Source organism: Strigops habroptila, chromosome 8, assembly GCF_004027225.2.
Source record: "Strigops habroptila isolate Jane chromosome 8, bStrHab1.2.pri, whole genome shotgun sequence".
In the NCBI taxonomy this organism is placed as follows: Eukaryota; Metazoa; Chordata; class Aves; order Psittaciformes; family Psittacidae; genus Strigops; species Strigops habroptila.
The window spans coordinates 4,698,463-4,717,780 of NC_044284.2; the positions used below are offsets into that span (position 1 = coordinate 4,698,463).

A 19,318-nucleotide genomic window follows, 5' to 3' on the forward strand; every position below is an offset into this window, starting at 1 on the left:
GATACCTCTACATGAAATATGCATTAAACAAAAGCATTATATTCTAGTGAACAAGAGATCTGTTCATTATCAAATGCCAGAGAGCAAGTCTCTAACAAGAGCAATACTATTTCATCTTAGAATAAAAAGAAACAATGACCAAAATTGGATAGACGACAGAGTGCTAAATTCTTTTATTTACAAACATGCAACCACGTTGGCTCCAGTAAAATCCAACCACTTCAAGCAACAGCAAACCATCATTCCAACAAATAGTCGCTTTTCCCAGTCCTGCTCATTGCTGGTCAGTGGCTACAGCACAGGCCAAAATAAGGTACTTATTGCTGTATTCTGTGCCGCCTCTTTAGCTGCGTGCCCGGGCAGCAGGGAAGCTGCAGCCAGGCTGCCTGCTCCGGTCCCACCGTTGTGGATGGAGTCGTGTCTCACCGACCCTCGACTGTTTCATAACGGGATTTACAGCCGAGCTAACGCGACCAGGCTGTTACCCAGGGACTGTCGTTACTTCACAACGATCCCCTGCAGGAACGGAAGCACTCCGAGCGCTGGGTGCTGCTCTTCGGAGTGCGAGTATCCCGAGCAGCTGTTCCCGCACAGCTCCGAGTTACCGGTGCCACCGGCCGCGTCCTCTCGCCAGGGCGCTGACTGCGGAGCGTCCCGGGCTTCCGGGCGCCGAAACCGCCACACCGCGGTCCCGGTACGAGTCCGGCCCGGCTGCGCGGGGCTGTACCCGCGGCGCGGCCTCTCCCGCCCCGGTCTCGCGCACGTCGCCGGCCGCAGCTCTTGGGGGGGGGCTCTCTCCGCAGGGGCCAGCCAATAGCAGCGCTCGTTCCTGCGATCGGCGCTCCCGTTGGCCGTGGCCGCGGTTTCCGCCGAGGCCCGGGATTGGTGGGGCAGGGCCGGTCGGCGAAAGGCGGCAGCAGGCAAAAACCCCGGCGCGCGCCGCGGCAGCAGCCTGTGCCCCGCGTGAGTCCCCGCGCGAGACCCCGCGCTCCGCCGCGCGGGATTGCGCCATGGCGGCCCCGCCGCGGCCATCGCGGTGGGATCGGGGGGGTGGGAGGGACCCGACCCGGCCCGACCCGGCCCGGCCCGAGCGCGGCGCGGCCTGCTCGGCCGTGGGGAGGCCCCGCTCTCTCGGCCGGTCCCCGCGGCGCCGGTCGGAGCCCCGCGGCCGCTGGCGAACCCCCGCGGATTCCGTCCCCGCCACCTCCCGTTATAACCGTTCGCACGCCCAAACCGCCGTTTGGTGGCCGGGTCCCGCCCCTCTGCGGTTCGCGCCCCTTCAGAGTGCAGCGCGGAGACCGAGGGTCTCGCTGCTGTGGCCGCCCTGCTGAGCCAGCTGCGGTGACGGGCTCCGCATGTTCCCCTTCGCCTGGCGGGAGCGGCATCGTCAGGGCAAACTGAAGCTCTGGATGTGCGGCGTCTGCCGCTTGTCTTGTAATAAACGGATTTATTGTGCATCTGTACAGAACATCAGCTCAGTGCAAGACTTAATCCAGCCACAACGTTTGCTTCTTGTGGCCGCCCCGTCCCTGGCAGTGTTCAAGGCCAGGCTGGACACAGGGGCTTGGAGCAACCTGCTCTAGTGGAAGGTGTCCCTGCCTGTGGCAGGGGGTTGGAACTGGTTGAGGTTTAGGGTCCCTTCCAACTCAAACCAGTCTGCGATTCAACAAACTAGAGATGTTAATATCAACATGTATTTTTGGCACACTTTTTTCCAGGGGTGTCCGTAAGTTTCTGCTTAAAGGAGCTCTGTGTTTTAGTAGCAGCATTGCTTTAGCCAAGGATTCAGCAGCAGGATCACCAGTTTGTGTGTACAGGGTTCAAATACCTGACTCTCAAACCTCTGAAGCCATGTGAGCTGTTTGAATCTGTCACTATCTGTTGCCTGTGGGTTTTTTAATTTTGACATTGCAGAGAACATTATGGTTTATTTAATTGAAGATGTGATTTAACTGCCAGAAGGTTCTTTGAGCTGAAACTTTGGATCATTTTGTCTTAACTTTTTATCTCTAATGGTGTCTTTTGAGTGGTTTTTTAATATGAAAACTAAATATGGGACTGAATCAAATTTGATGTTCTGTTTTATACCTGTTAAGCCCACTTCCAAATCAGTAAACCATTTGTTAATGTACTCAGGTACTCGAGGTATTCGGTTCTGCAGGTAGTAGCTTGTGTGTTTACCATAAAGGAATGGAAATGATACTTGGGGTTTTGGGCCCCCTTCACCCTCTCATGGCCAGCAAGCCCTGAGCGTGCTCCTGGGGCAGTTTGCAGCCAGCCTCGAACAGTAAGAGCTGAGGCTGGCGTGGGGCCGAATAGAACAAGGAGGCCGTGGGGATGTCTGTGTTAATTTGCACTCCTTATTCTGCTAATGAGGCCACGCTACTTCAGGTTCAGAACAGGCTTATCTGCCTACTCAGCAGTAGCAGAGGGAGTGTCTACCCGTGAGAGACCAGAAATACCTCTAATTTCATTCCTTTAGTTTCCAAGTCCCACTCTCCAGCAAAGCTCCTTCAAAAGAAGAGGCTGTTCCCTGTCCCCGTGCTGTTGTGCGAGGATGACAGACTAAAGGTAGCTTAAATTCTTCGGGGACAAAATACATTTCTAGCTCCATAGCTCAAACAGATGAATCCTTTGATTTGAAGTTTTTCAGGATACGTTTCCCCCTTGTGGAAAAGTTCAGCCAGAACTTGGAAGGTTTGGCAAAGTGACAAGCAAGGAAGGTCTTTGAATGGAACCAGTGTTGGGCAGCTGTGAGAGGTGGTGCTTCCAGGCACACTGATCACTGGTTATCCTGCCCTGGGGCGCTCTGCCACCCTTTTCTTAATGAAATAGGATTATCAGTGGTTTTTGATTGTACAATATGAGTGCACTTTACTAATTTACAGTTTTATTTACAGTTTCCAATATTTGGGAAGAAGCAGTTCAAAATAAGCATATTCTATGATTTCTTGTTATTGGGGAGAACACCACATAATTATGCCTTTTGTTAATCTTACCTAGAAGAGAGAAATCTGTCATACTGAGAAGATATTTTGGTTTTCTCTCACACTTTCTGTCAGGCTGCCTGTCTTCTATGCGTGTCGCAGAACGCAGCGCAGCTATTTCTGTGTGCCTCAGTTCTTTGCCTTTCAAAGCAACCTTCAGGGAAGAGGTAATGCTTTTATGTGAATGAGGAAACACACAAGAGATGAAAGAAGATCACTTGTGTCTGAGCTTATCCTGCAGTCTTCCCTCCCTTCCCCCTTTTTACCTCTTACTAGAGATGAGTGGATTTACTGGTTTAATTTTTCTCTGGGATGATGGGCGATGCTCTGTTGTTTTAGGTAGCACAGAAGAACTCCTCTGACTCCCTAAATCTCATCTCAGGAACTGAGTGCGGGGCCAGGAAGTGTCCTACCCGATCTGCTTGCTTCCCAGGGTGTCCCAAAGCGATCCTCACAATCTTGGGTTTCCCACTTCGGTTTGTTCTGGGATGGAGGCAGTGTTGAGGCCTCACTGTGATGAACAGCACCCTCATCAGGCTGAAGACTTCCATGGAAAGCACGAGCAGAACGGCAAGCTCCCAGGTATGTGCTAAACCAGGGATTGCTAACACTACGTTTTGGTGCTGACGTGTTTCTTCATCGCTTCAGGGAGTTTCAGGATCGATTGTAAGCCTCTCTGTATATGATCCTGTTGTATAAAGCAGTAATGGAATGAAAACAGTTGAGGTGGCTTTTGATTTTAAGTTTATTCCTGCATTTTGTGTGTTACAGAACTTCGGCAGCAGCACTTTGTCACAATTTGCTCACCCTACTATTCATTATAACATTTATTTCAGAATGTTCTAAGAGGATACCAGAACTCCAAAAAGGCAGCCCTTGAGAATGATATATATAATGGCTACTGACTTTCCAAGAAATAGATAGTCCTGTCATTCCCCTGCACATCCAGGTCCGGAATTATAAAGTGATGCTGAATAACATTTGTCTCACTTTTTGCAAGTGCTTTTCATTCCTGGAGGTAAAGGAAATGAATGTCAAATCTGCTCACAGGAAATGTTGGCTATTCTTATTCTTACACTGTATGTTCTCTATACGCAGCTGGGGATTCAGGCCCCCAGAAGAGAACAGATGATGTGTATACTGCTGTCTCTCAACAAGGACAGTTACTGGCTGTTTGTAGCACTTTTGGGGACCTTTCACACAAGAGGCTGTGTTGAGTTACTAAATGCTGTCAGTGCCTTGGGTAGGCACTAACTCTGGCCTAGGACCTGCAGCCTGCGTCACCCCGTTGCATTGAACTGTGTCTGGGCAGGAACCTGAGTTCAGGGTCAGACAAAACTGAGGATTTGGTAGATGTATAGCAGTTACTGAGAGAACTTTTCATGATACCTTAGGGTGGCTGGACTGGTGGCACAAAACAACTCAAAACCTGACATGGTAAGGAAACGAGAAATGTGCCGGTTTCTAAAGATGTAAAAGACGTGCCTTTTAGTCCTTGTTTGGAGTTTTGCTTTTTGCCAGGGCTAAGTCCTTTTTTCCTACCCAACAACTTTACTGGAGAAATTCCAGTTGAGTTTTATGGTGTAAGTTACTGTCAGTAGATTTTTTTCTTTTAGTAAAAACTGAACCTCAAGCAACTCTCATCAGAACTCAGACTAAAATGCAAGTATTGGAATAAAAATGCGCGTTGCTTTATTTGGAGGAGGTTAGACAGCAAAGTAGTTCTAAACAGTGTTGTTCTGGCAGAGCCTGTTAGAACTATAGTGCTGTGAAAGACAATTTTCTTCCTCTGTCTTGTGGCTGCTGACCTCTTGGGATGAAGCTTGTGTAGGATGTTTCCGAACCCAACAACAGAATTATCTTCCTGAGGGGAAAGGCCTCTGTCTTTGAGTGATGCAGTAACATTTCAGTGTGAAGTTCTTTATAGTTCTGTTATGTGGTTTCATCTCTTAACATGTCTGATTATTTGTGGGGAAAATGGAACATAGTCCAAACATCGGTAGTAACTTCCTGAATTTTCAATGTTACTTTCAATAGAAATTTTTACTACATTGACAGGAAAAAGAAGTGATTCTGCTCTCTAAAAATTGAGGAATAACCAGAATAATTGTCCAACTGACCAGTTTTCCTTAGCCTTTTCCTTCAGGCATTATTAGACACAGGGTCCCGTGCATCTTGTACTAACAGTCAAGTCTGGTCATTCTTATCCTAGGATAGTTCTGCAGTTTTAAAACATGATTCCTAGCCTGATTATCCTTTTACTTGTCTTTGTTGGTCAAAAGTATCTTACGTGACTGTTAGAGGATTTGGTGTGTAACATAGAGGTTTGGTTTTTTCTTCCATTCCTGAAATATCTCCCCTGAAATGACTTAAAACAAGTAACTTGGAGAAGCAGAGGGATCACCTTAAAGGAAAACAAGAAGTGGATAGCAAGAGAGGCGGCAGGCTCCAGTTCTCAAAAGTATTTTTAGTATGTTGGGTTTTGTAAAAATTGTTGAATTAAGGAAAGTTAGAGTCAGAAGTTACCTGTAACTTGAATTACCAACTGACTGTTGTGCTTTTATCAGGAAGAAAGGGTTCTTTAGGCAGCCTTCAGCTTTTGTTGCTGTATGAAGTGAGCTAACACAGGAGGTTGGGGTTTCCTCCTAATCCATACTTTGTTTTTAGCATATCAGTGATATTTTAAACATAATTCTCATTGCTCATGGTTTCCTGCCCTGGTAAAACAGCACATTTTACTGGATACAATTTATATATTTATGTTAAACTTAATTTATTATTTATGTTTAGGATTAAAAATGTATACACATTTTTTCCCTTCCATTTGATGGACTTTCCAAATACCAGTTTGTGCTTAGTTCTGTATAATCAAATATTCTCCACCGTTACTTTACAGAAATGAGTCACAGCCTCTACACACCTCATAGCTTCAAAGTGAATTGTTATGCAGGGGGTAGAGAACACTTAAACTACAAGGATTTGTAAACTGAATGGAAAACTACCTCATTTTTTGCAGTACTGCGGTACCACATCCTTGTTCTGCCATCTAGTGATCGCAGCACGAAGTGCAGCAACCTCAGTGCAGAGCAAACATGGGTTTGGTGGTTGCTATTTTAAGTAACAGTGTGAAGGACTGCGTTATTGAGCTTCAAGAAGGGAATTTCCTACATTTTGGATTTGCATCCGATGGATATGGTGCTCCGGTGCTTGCAGAAGCAACTGTTGTAGTTTTGTCTTTTAGTGTAATTGACATTGCAAATCTCATGAAAACACTTATCAGTGAGCTGTAATGTGGTGTGTTACTAACCAGAAGGCTTTTGCCCTCTCAGGAACTGCAGATAATGGCAGTGTCAGCAGGGACAGATACCTGTCTTTCTACCAGTTTTTCCTCTGTGTATGTAAATTCACTGTCCTGTGAATTCAAGTATGATTCGTGATCTCAAATAGAGGTCAGATATTGAATCAAGCAATAAAATTCCTAACTTATTTTTCCAATTCTTTCCACAGCAGGAATCAAAAGAGATATTGAAAAGCTTTACGAAGCAGTGCCACAGCTTGTGAATGTGTTCAAAATCAAGGAGAAAATTGGAGAAGGTAAATGTTTTATTTTAGCTAGCTTAAACTTAGATTTGTTTTGGTATTTCTAACTTAAAAGATATAAATCTAAGACCCCAATATATGCAATTTGAACATTTACTTCTTGGTTTCTGTATATGTGTTGCTGAGCATATAGGTGTGTTATATAGGGATATTTGCAAGATATTTTCTGGAAAATCTGATATATTAGAGCCTCTCAAAAAACCAGCATTCCAGTGTTGACAACTAAAAAGTTTTGAGGTAGACTTGAATAAATGTCTTAGCACTTCATTCTTTATCCTTTTTACATGAGAAACGTGTTCATATGCAGCTGAGTTTTGACATGTTTAACTGCTGTTCCTTAAGGTGGCTTTGTTTCTTCCAAAACCCTGTGGGCACAACTGGAAGAGACTGAAAGATTATAACTGCTTCATTTAAACAACCAAAAACTTACTTTCTTTTTTAAAGACATGTGGTATCAAATTTTAGAACACTTGTGTACACCTTTGCCTTCAACAGACACTGTTGCAGGTACCTTCAATAAATGTTAGGCATGACTATAAATAGATTCTTGGGGATTTGAGCACTTTTTGGAACTTTACCCACTTGATCTCTGAAATGCTTTGTGACACTCCACACTGCTAACCAAAGATGTTGATGAGAAGCTGGATTGTTTTATGGCTGTTTCATGATGCAATACCTGTGATCACAGGCTAGATGGCTAAAAGTTCTTGTCTCAAACCTTCTCAAAAAACCTCTCCCAAACCCAGCTCCATTCACCTCAGCAATAACAATCTTTAAACCAAAACAATTTCAAAAGGAGTTCTGCCTATCATAAAAAAAGACAGTACAATTAAACAAAGTCTCTGGTTAAGGCCAGTACTCTTGGTTTTGCTCTTGGGAGCAAATAATGCTCGTAAAAAGTACCACTTGCACTTTGCAGCATTATGGGAAAACAACTTAGGATTCCACTCTGGAGTCACGTTCATTTTAGCAGCCCTCACCACCAAAAATAATGTTTTAGATCAACTTGGTAGCCCTTGTTGCTATAATCAGTGATATTGAGTGTATGGGACTCTAGGTATTTTATGACAGCAGGAAGCATTTAGAGGTTTTGCTGGCATTTTGGTGTCTGTATGCATGCCCTCACAGACTGTTGAACTAGCATAATGCAAACACAATACTTAATGTAATCAAGCGTAATCTGTACTGTTCATTCATGTGGAAGAATGCTTCCACTTGTGTGTTCAGGTATCTCAGATCATTAGGATAAATTAGCTTTCCAGGAGGTGTATTAGGATATCCTTAAAATGAAATGGGTGGGTAAGTTTATCATCCAGTCTGAATACTCCCTTTCTCAAATGAGTCTATCGCATTCTGTGTATGCAGCAATGCTCTGGGCAAACAAATAGTAACTAAAGTTACACCTCATGTGAGAAGGCTTATTTATAGATAAGGTAACAGAATTAAGAGAAATGTAGCAATTTTAGAGGTGCTTTGAATAGTAAAGGCAGTGCTTTCCAGATGAGCACTGTATAGCCCACTTATGTTGTAAAGAGAGAAGAGTTAGATGTCAGATGAAAGTAAGCTACCCAAACAAGAAAGCAAATCAAAGATAGGAAATTTACATTCAAAGAGCTCTGTGTCCCAGTCAAGTTAGACAGTGTTACATTTGCATTTTTACTGACATAAGAAACTTGTATACAAGATCATTGAATTCAGGAGTAGAAAAAAGGAACTGCAGTTTTCTCCTCTCATATCAGCTTTTGATGTAGCATCAGGTATACAGCAGCAGGATTGTGAACAGTTAGATCACTTCTGTAGAAATCTGAATTGACCTAATTAAAAATGCTGAAGACAGTGTTTTTCTCCTTCCGTACAGGTACTTTTAGTTCTGTTTACTTGGCCACAGCACAACTACAAACAGGACATGAGGAAAAAATGGCTCTGAAACACTTGATTCCAACCAGCCACCCTCTGCGAATTGCTGCTGAACTGCAGTGCCTCACAGTAGCAGGGTACATAAACAAAGAAATAATGGTTGTTATGGCTAAACTGCTGCACATTGCCTCACTGTTCTTTCACTGTCATTTTACTTGCCTTTTCTTTAAGCACAGACATGTATATTCTTTTTAGCAAGAGCAAATAAGAAATGGAGTGTCTTACCTGTAATGGATGCCCTTTTTCACTAGTCTCAGTTTGCAGATGTATTTTCCATCTGAGAAGTTCTGTGATGTATCTCTGATAACAAAAATTCCAGGTCTGAAATGCTTGGGAAAAAAAAAATAATGTCTTCATCAGAAAACGTGGTTTCAGGAGTTAATGCTTGTTACCAGAGTGTGCTGAATAGCACCTTCTTAAAGGAGTTGGTATCATAAAGGTTAGGTCCTACATTTAATTACAGCGGTAACTACAAACCGTGGCCCCAGAAATAATGTGTGGAGCCTTCACTGCAAATTGCAAATGGAACATAGCAATGAGTGGCACCAGCATATCAACTGACTGCTGTCAAAATGTAAACTAGATTATAAAAGAAAGCCTCGCTGAAGTTTTTAAGAAATAAAGATCCCTTTTCTGGTCTTTATTCAGTGACATTACTTTTCTTCTAGGGGGCAAGATAACGTTATGGGAGTTAAATACTGCTTTAGGAAGAATGATCATGTGGTTATTGTTATGCCGTACCTGGAACATGAATCCTTCCTGGTGAGTCCCAGACTTTTCACGTGTAGTAAAACTTTAATTGAAAGCAGTTGCATAATTACAGTATCCAAATAATCTTTCAGGACATCTTGAATTCTCTTTCCTTTGATGAAGTGAGGGAATACATGTTTAATCTGTTCAGAGCGCTGAGGCGCATTCACCACTTCGGGATTGTTCACCGTGATGTCAAGCCCAGTAACTTCCTCTACAACAGGCAGCTGAAGCAGTAAGTCTGTCCAGATGCCCACGTTGTGATCTCATGTGGGGATGTGGGGATGTGTGCCTTGGCAGGACACAGTCACTTAAGCTTCTGGTATTTTTCCCCTTCAAGCTGCATAAAATGTGCTTAAGTAATAAAGCTAAATATATTTATTTGTAAAACTTTTCTTTCTCTGTTTAAGGATTTGAGGATAATGATTCTATAATTCAATGTAGTAAAAGTTTGTAGAGGAGTTTGATTATATTTTGCCAAACCACAAGCTTAAAAAATTGAGAAATACTGATTATTTATTTAATCTGTCAGAATTAATCTGTAGTGTTGTTTTGATCTTCCAGCATTTGTTTGAGCCTTAATCTCTACTTCGAGTGTGAAGGCCATGGAGTTGAATTTAAGACCCAGAGTCAGGGGTATTGTCTCTGTAGTGCTTGTAGCAGAAAATAATTCTTTTAAAGACAGATCTGAAGTGTGAACTAATGTGGTCTTACCTGTTCGAAGACTGAATTCCAGAAGTATTGTTTGAAGTCTGGCAAAACTCTCAGCATTGTTAGTCTTGTCTCCGTCATCCTGCGTTTGTCCTCTGCCCATGGGAATCCTGCAAGGGTCAAATCACTTGTACTTGACTGTTAGCTGCAGTTTGGAGCTGTAGGATTAGAAGAATCCCAGAAATTAGTTGCTGGGAATACTTTTTTAACACCACTGGAGAAAGTGGAGAAGATTTTGAGGCAAAAATCAATGAAGTAAGATGGGTATGGGGTGAAAACATTGAGGGGATAGCTAAGAAAGGACAAGAGGAGGAGGAAAGTAGGACTGTGGTGCTGGCAACAGTATAGATAAGCAATATATTGAGTAAAACTTGAAAGAAAGATAAGTAAACAAGTAACGAATAGTAAATTGAGCTGGTTCATGAGTACTTCTGTGACTCTTAATTGTAAATCTGTGTCTTTCAGGTATGCCTTGGTAGATTTTGGCTTGGCACAAGGAACCCCTGATACAAAAATCGAACTTCTCAAAACCGCCCATTCTGAAGACCAGCAGGGAAGTTGCTCGCAAAATAATCCCAGCATAGCCTTGGGAAATGGGGTTTCTGTCAGTGTCACAGCACCTGCACAGATAGCTCAACAGTCAGCCTCAAAAGCAGCTGATAAAAGGTCCAGCTCACTATCAAAAATACAGATTAAACAAGGAAGAGGAGGAAAGGTTCTCAGACTTTTTTCATTAATATTGTTGTATGTTTAATGTATTACTTCATCCATCAGGGGGAGATGTAATACCAGAACAAAAGCTGTGCATGCGCATCTTGCAGGGTCCTAATGTGATGCACAGAACCACAGCTTTCACATCAAAGTGACTGCTTTTACTGGCAATCATTCATTACCTGTTAGATATAATGCAGTGCCAAAGGCTGTGTATAACCCTAGCATGGGGGTTGCTATTTAGACAACCTTACGTCTTCAGTGGCATGTACTGTGGAACTCCAAGCCAATAATTATTCATCTGTGCTTAGTTTCTTAGTTGCATAACAAATGCAGTACAGATGACATCCAGATTATCTTGGGGCACTTCTGAGGTGTGATTGGTTTTGTAAGCATGTTTGCTGTTCTGTCTAGACCATGTTTTCCTCATCCCCAGTAAACTGATGCCTGAAAATGACTTACCATGCTGCTGTTCTTGTTTTATGTCACTTCACACTTTGTTTTTCTGAACTGTCAATATCCAGCTGTGTTAGATAGGATCCTTACTGTCCTTTCTGTTGGTATTGCAGGAGGATTCTGTGCACCATTCCGTCCAGCGCTCTGTCTTCGGAGAGAGGAATTTCAATGTCTATAGTTCCACATACCAAGAGAACTCAAGTGCAAAAGTAAGAAGTGTGACTTACCAGTAAGAGCAATCTGTTACGTATCTGAAAAATGACAGGACTGGTTGTTCTGCAAGGCTGGACACTGCTCCAGGATGCTGCAGAACTGCAAGTTTTTGAGCAGATTATTAAGTGTGTCTTTGGTAAAAGGCTTGAATAATTTTTCATGTCTGTTTCAGCCCCTTTTGAAACTTCAAGAACTAGTTATGTAGCTGTCTCCCGAGCTGATCTTGTTTGTATGCTGAAATAATCTTTTCTCCTACACATGTATCTGTACAACCAAGATACACTTAGCTTGTGAAACTTTTTTCTTTTATTTTGCAGTCGAAGCTGGAGATAAAACTTGTAGTAAATATTTTTCTGCACTTTTTGTACTTAGTATTTAATATGACAAGGGGGAAACCCCAACTAAGTTAGAGGGTTTGGCCAACAGTGATCATCTCATTTTAAATTAGAGTTAGTGCCCATGTGTTGCTGTGGCATTTCATATACTTGGTTATTTTATTCTTATGTTGAGCCGAAAGAATTCTTTAAGCACTGTCCTAACCTGAAAAATACCCGTGTTGTAGCTTCAGAGTATCTAATGTATATTGGTTTTTGGTAAGCACTGGAAAATGTTTCCTGAAGGGAAAAGGGAGGAAACCAGGATATTTAGAAAGCTCCAGTGTCTGTTTCATAGATGTTGTGATATTGTTGAAAAGGTTTGCTGTCTTCTGTCCCAAAATTGCAGCTTCTTGCTCATGAGCATCTCTTCAGTCTTAGTATTTTAGGAACTGGCCTATCTATATGTAAAGGCAAGTGTCTTAAATATGTCACGTTCTCTAAAATATCTACATTGCAGCTCATAAAACAATCCAAGATGATAGATGTTTCATCTAGGAAGTTAGTAACAAAGAAGAAGATTATTTCTACCAAAGCAGTGAGCAATGGGGCAGCCAGGAAAGCTGCCAGTGCCTGTCCCTCAAACCTGACCTGTGACTGTTACGCAACGGACAGAGTTTGCAGTGTTTGCCTTTCAAGGTAATTTGCTTTGATAATGATGTAAAATTGCCTGCTGTGCTGTCAAGCAAGGTCAGAAATTTGCTTTTCTGGGCAGCTGATTTAGGAGGTAAAAGATAGCATTTGATCTGTGCAACCCTTAAAACGCTGAGTATGCTCCTTTTAAACAAGAAGCGTTCATGGAATTCATGGAGTAATTGATTCACTGTCTGCAGCAAGAAGGATTCACTGCTAATGATTTTGTTGTATTTAATTATCCACCTTCATGTGTTGTAGAAAATTGCTTGAATTAATTACAACACTTAAAGGAGACAATACATCAATCTGTCAGTAGTAGTTATCTATCTAGTAGGTCATGCCAATGGTTTGGATTCTGGAAACCATGAAATGTAGAGTAAAAAGGAAACCTGGCTGTTTTGTATTTGTTCATTTAAAAAATAATGCTTTTTTGTAATAACTTTAATAATAGACGGGTTAGAGAATCTTGGTAATCAGCTCAACTCCATCCCTCTGCAGTTAGTTTTGGTTATGATCTACTACCTGCCTTTTATCCACACATTAAGGCACACAGATTAAGGCAGAGGATTCTGCTTACCAGCCATAGCCATGAAACTGTGGGGTCCCCTCTTCCCAGGCTGTCAAAATATGGTGATATTGACTTCAAACACAAGGAATTTGCCAGACTCCAAAGAGAAGTGGCCATAGAAGAGCTTTCTTCGTACAAGAAAGCTCTGCAAAGTATTTTGGGGTTTTTAAAATAATGATACTCTCACACCTCTTAGTTAATCTAATGAAAAGTGAATTCTTGTCAGCACTCAGAAATAGTGAGCCTTAGTTTGCTGTGGACTAAGACAAAGTGAAAGCAGCCACATTCAAGAATCTAGTGCATAGTTTTTACTTTGGTTAAATAGTCTCAACTTTAAAGTCTCCTGTGAAAGCAAGCCTTTAGTAAAAACGATGCTGCTGTTGAATGAAACTAGAAGAGGTCATTGTGAGTGAAGTATGCAGTAAGTGTTTCTGTGGCATTACCTTATGCTAGGTAATACTATAAAATATAATAATATAATAAGGCTTGTAATTATCTAATGCAACATAATTTCATGTTAGGTAATTATAAGACACTTCAAGCTTCTAAACAACTGGAGGAAGACTGGGTTAGGCTGTTTGCACATCTTACACAAGTATATTCTGAAAAATAATATTTAGCATTATTATAGTTAGAACTAATTTATCAACTTTTATGCTCTAAACACGTTTGTCTCTTATTACAAGGTGTCAGCAAGTTGCTCCCAGAGCAGGAACACCCGGATTCAGAGCACCAGAAGTACTGACAAAGTGCCCCACTCAGACCACAGGTACTGCACCACAGACTGAAATCAGTGCCTTTTTCACCTTTTGATCCTTGTTACTTATGCATCTTATGCTGGCTTTTTTATGGGAGGATTTTTGTTTACCTGTGAGATTCATTTTATCATCCCTTCTAACACTCATGAAGCATTTCCTGATTTTAATTAAAAGTATTATTCAGAGTAAGAACAAGTTAGGAGTATTTTTCCTGTGTTTGAAACTGGAATATGTCTTTATTCACTTGAAGGGTAGTGCCATATGCAGGAGCTGAATACAGTGTGTTTTAAAAGAAAACTAAGCTGTAATTTTTATCAAGTTTCTTGGCTTATGGGCTTATTTATTCAAGTAAAATCTTGAATAAGTCTGAGAGAGAGGGCATACTTTAGACTTTTCTAGTCAGATTGTCACATGTAGTTTGCTGTCATAGCAGGCACAGTTAATGGTACAATTGCAAGTGTGTTCTGGAAAGCATTGGTCACTACTTTTTATCAGATTTTTCCCTTTTAGTGCTTTAAATAGCCTGTCTGATAAAGGTCAGAATGTTTTCTTACTACAGTTTTAATCTCTCAGGGTTAAAAACTACCAAGTGAAGTTTCAACAGTCTGGGTAAATACCAGTGCAGAGCAGCGGGGTGCTTAATGCAATAACTGATGCAGGTAGGATGGGAGAGGTTGTGCCTACCTGGAGAATGGAGGACCAAAAAAAGCAAAGTTACCTGTTAAACATTTGATGTATGATCAGGAGTTTTGCTTTGTGAAAAGGGAGATAAATACAAACATTGTCCAAAATTTGATTTAAAATAACAGTTTTTAGCCACTTTTTGGCTGAATATCTTTTGAGAAAATTGTCAATTTGCAGTACTGAAAGTGTGTAAAGTCTCTTCTGAGTGTGCATACAATGTCTTTGATCAGCTTATCCCCAGATAGCTTAATGTTATTGAAGCAACATCTGTGCCGTGGGTATGACTGGGGTTTCGAGAGGCACGGCAGCCTGTTTGGAGTCACTGAGCCTGTGCTGTAACAGCCAGCTTTATGGGCCAGAAGACATCCAGAAATCCAGGACAAGTTTAGACAATCTGAATCTGTCTAGACAGAATTTAGGCAGAAAGAAGACATACCTAGGAAATCTTGGACACACGCTGGTGCTAAATATGCTTTCAGACCGTTGTCTGTTCTCTAATGGAGAGTGGGATTACAGAAAATATGGATAAATCTGGAAAGCCTTGGGTGTGGCACAGACAGCCCTGAAAGTACTGACTCAGTGGTGCCGAGCTCTTGCATGTCAACAAAGGCCTTCATTACAGCTGGGTAGACTAATATTTATGAGATGATGTTGTATTTGAACTAACAAATCTTCTTGTCCACTTCCATCTGGGGCTGCTGCAGTCACCTCCTTGTATTTCTGCCAGTTTTACTACTAGTTTTGGTCTCTGTGCTGAGACTGACTTACCAGCTGGATCCAGCTGACTCTGTCCAGAGCTACCTCAGTGCATCTGAGCCAGGCTCACAGTGCAGGGAATACAACCTAAACCCCCAAACTGACATTCTACAGCTCCAGTTGCACTTTAGCTTGGCTTGTCTCTCTGTTCCCCCTTCCTCAGGCTGCCCCACTGGTTGACACTAGACAAAAGCATAGAGAGGAGTCATGACTTTGATGTCGTTACACAGGATCTTGCAGTGTGTATGTGATGATCTCAGCGCTACCAGAACTGTAGGGCCAGGATTTGCCAGCCATTCAGATATATAATGGCTATTAATTTCATCAAGAGTAACTAAGCTTCTTTAAAGGTCCTGACCAACCACGTACTTGAGGTGATGTACGCCACCTCAAACAGAGAGTATGGTCTTTTCAACAGTGATACAGTAATACTATAACTTTTTTTTACAGGAACTATGAAGATACACATTTTTTCCACTGTAAATTGTGCCAAATTATTAACTTGGTGGGTTTTTTTTTTCTTAAAAGACTTAGAATCTGGTTTTGCGACTGAAGTCAGCTTAATACTTTTTTCCCCCCTGAAGTCCTGCGCTAAAGGTGTTTCTAACTAGAGCATTCAAATTAATCACTGCCTATTTTACTAGTGATTTTTTGAGGAGAAGGAGAGTAACTATGGCTTTATTTCTCAGTTGTTAGGTTTTTTCTCTTCAGAGTTTGAAAACCTTTCAAACTCTCTCCTGCACTTTCCTTGCCATCTCACAAACTGTGCACCTTAGCGAGCCAAAAAATTATGGCCGACAGGTATTCTCATAACTTGCAGTATTAAAGTTTCCATCATGCTTTGGCGTCCATCCCCAGAGCACTCTCTGTACTCTTCATAACACAATGAAAGTGATGAATAACTTCTACTGTTACAGTTCTTAAACTGGCTATCTTGTCAAATGATTTCATATTCCAGAGGAACAAAGTTCATAGTAAGATGAATTTTTTTGGTGCTGCCTAACTCAGTGCCAGCAATATTCAGATTTGTATTCATTTGCAAATTCATTTTTATTTATGATCCTTGGATAAGGTTTTCTTCATATCAAAACGAGTCATTTTTTTGACCCCTCTCATCACCACGGGTGAAACAACCTCAAACATTGTTTTGGCACATTGTAAGTTTAGCAAGTTAATGGAATTACTCACATGAATTCTATGAAAAAGCTCAAACACTCCCTCTGCATCTTCAATCTAATGATAGCAATTTCCACTGCTGAAGTGTTACCTGTGTGACCAGAGTCAGTACTTCAGAACAGAGCTTTCTCTGACAGAAACTCTTCAGGTCATTATTTCTTTTTACAGGAAGTTGTGGTTTTGTTTGTGATGAAACCCTGCGTTTAGTTATCACTAAGTTTGCTTTCAATTGCAGCTATTGACATGTGGTCTGCAGGAATCGTATTCCTCTCTCTGCTCAGTGGACGGTATCCATTTTACAAAGCAAGCGATGATTTAACTGCTTTGGCACAAATCATGACAGTTCGTGGATCCAGAGAAACCATTCAAGCTGCTAAAACTTTTGGTATGCAAACCTTAATTATGGGGAAAAGGGCAAAATGTAGGCTTGGTCTGCAGTTTAGTGCAGTGACTTACGATCTATGATTATTTTAATGTATATATATTAAAAAAAAAATATAGGTTTGCAAGTATCTTGGAGGTAAATCACACTTTTTGTGTGTAAAACACTAGAAGTACTAGTCTATATATACAGAGTTTTAAGAAAGCTTTGTATTTTTCTATCTTTTATAATTCCTATATGGGGTACTTCATGCCGTAGGTTTCCCAACCTTTCTACTGCCTTTCACTAAGCCAAGGCCACTCGAGGTGAAACACGCCAACTAAATGTTTTCTACTGGCATTTAGTTAGAATTCTTGAGGGAAATGTTTCTATTCCTGCAAAATTTGCCCTGGAGGCTTATGTCAATATGACTTAATATTGAGATGATGTAAACCTTGCTTCCTGCCCACCTCCCCTCCCCAAAGGGCTAGGAAAAGAAAACACAAAACCAAACCCCAACAGATGGCCTGGTAAAAAACAACCCCAAACAACAAAACCCCCACCCAACACACAAAGAACTAAAATAACCATTCCCCTGATTGTTTGCAGGCCAAATGCTGCAGCGCTTGCTACCTGGCAGTGTAACACAGCATGGGTTTTCATTCTCCACAGGTGTAAAGACATGAACTTTCTCTGAAACAAACTTAGAATTCTGTTACAGTTGTGTAGAAAATAAAACATTGCTTCCTATAATTTTCTCTCTAGGTAAATCAGTTCTGTGCACTCAAGTTGTCCCAGCACAGAACTTGAGAACCCTCTGCGAGAAGCTGAGAGGAACACACAGCAGCTGTACGAGATGCCAGGGTGAAGTGCCCAGCAAGGCTGGAAGTGACTCAGCTTTGCCAGACAAACTGTGTGCTCCTGAGCCACTTGGAAAGCAAATTCAACACTCAAAGAGCTTCCAGGAAGGTGATGGTGCTTTGGAAATGAAGGCAACAGACATGAAAGGATGGGATCAGGTTCCTGATGAAGCATATGACCTACTTGACAAGCTACTAGACTTAAACCCTGCAACAAGAATAACTGCAAAAGAGGCTTTGCTGCATCCTTTTTTTAAAGACATGAAACTCTGAGATCCCATGTTCTGTTCTTCCTTCCATGTATTTTATGTGGAAATGGGATACTGAGGTAGTTTTGCCTCGTTGCCCTCAACATTTACACTCAGTGCAATGCCATCACACTGTGCACAGAGCTACTGAAGTTGTCTTGTACAGTTGGACTGAAAATGTCAGCTTAAGAAATACTTGCAGGTGTAAAAATGACGTAAACATCACTAACATGGTCTTATCCTGAGACACTTGTGAGGGGTTATTGCTGTACGTACCTGTTCTCTGAGAAAGTTAACTTTGATCAAAAACTACAAAGAAAAAGAATTTCACAAGCTCTGTGCTTAATTCTCAACATATTCCCTTAAAATTTACAAACTTGCCTTAAGGTATGACTGAAATATGAAAGTGCTTGAGAGACTTTTTGCCATACTTGCATCTCTGTGCCTTGTTCCTGATGAGTACATGGGGGACTGACAAGGGAACCAAGTGTGTTAGTTTGGTTCAGACTATTTCCAGAGAGCAGTATTCCTCTGGGAGTGTTGCTGGAGGAGGGGCCAGGTGCTGGGGGTTGTATCATCAAAAGAAAAGCACAACTCTTTTAAAAGTGCTTTTTTTGTTTCTGTCTGGGCTTTTCTACTCAGGCAATAGTAATAAATGCAGTTACTCTTTTTACATAGCCCATGTTTCCTCAGTGCCATGGGTAACTGTCAGTATTCAACAACTCCTGCCTTCAGAATGTCTCATGTGATGTGCATACGTTTGATTTCTGTTCTGGAAACTGATTTTTTTTAAAGAATATCTGTTAAATAAAGGATTTGTTTTTATAACTTCAGATTGTCTAGAGATGTTCTATAAAAATTAGTCAGGTAAGGTTTTCCTGTGGGATGTTGCTGTTCAGGAAGAATCATGCACATTTGTTTCCTGCATAAATTCCTCAGTGATAGAAACACTTTTCAGATAGCTCTAGTGTACATAACTGTTAAAGTGGAAGTATCTTAATTATCAAGGAAGTCTTACCACAGAGTTAGAAGCTGTTGCCTGATCCTAAATGGGAAGACCAACCTTAATAACCCCATACATTCAATGTGCAAAGTAAGTTACATTATGCTCAGCAGAAGTTGCTCTAAACCCCTTGATAATTCTGGAGACAGAAACTTAATACAGTGTTTTCCCATGTGCCTTTCTTGAAATGCTAATGGAGTTGCTATAAGAGGCTACAAGCCATTCTGAGCAAAGAGTGCTGCTTTGATAACTCCTATATAAGCCCTCTCATATGAGCTGGTGGTTCCGATAGTGCAAAGGTCCTGACCAGGGCTGGGGCTGCAGAGACATCATTTCAATCTATGCAAACCCTTCAGCACACACAAAGCGGGGGTAACATCGCTCTGTTCCTGGCATCAGCTGTTGGAGAAAAATCTTTGCAGATGTCAGAATATTGATTGCAGAAACTCTTGAAGCCCACAAACCCCAAGGGCCCAGGTCTTGGTCATTTCTGCTGTTTATATAATTCAAACACAGCACGTCACTGAGAAATTATTTGTCTAAAGGAAC

At 41.6% G+C, this 19,318-nt stretch overlaps 1 protein-coding gene across 3 annotated transcripts; it reads left to right on the forward strand.

Annotated features, from left to right (window-relative positions):
• The first annotated feature begins 894 nt into the window (after positions 1-894).
• On the forward strand, positions 895-18,594 carry CDC7 (cell division cycle 7). Of its 3 annotated transcripts, none has more exons than XM_030495886.1 (12): positions 895-963; positions 3,327-3,569; positions 6,495-6,581; positions 8,446-8,581; positions 9,173-9,266; positions 9,347-9,489; positions 10,431-10,680; positions 11,246-11,341; positions 12,180-12,358; positions 13,610-13,692; positions 16,533-16,682; positions 17,424-18,594. In XM_030495886.1, exons 2-12 carry the CDS (start codon positions 3,476-3,478, stop codon positions 17,789-17,791), a joined length of 1,680 nt encoding a protein of 559 aa, XP_030351746.1. In that variant the 5' UTR covers positions 895-963; positions 3,327-3,475; the 3' UTR covers positions 17,792-18,594. The 3 variants fall into 3 exon arrangements, with proteins under 3 accessions (XP_030351746.1, XP_030351749.1, XP_030351747.1); XM_030495889.1 differs by having other exon boundaries at positions 6,498-6,581; XM_030495887.1 differs by lacking the exon at positions 895-963 and having other exon boundaries at positions 3,232-3,569.
• The last annotated feature ends 724 nt before the right edge of the window (positions 18,595-19,318 follow it).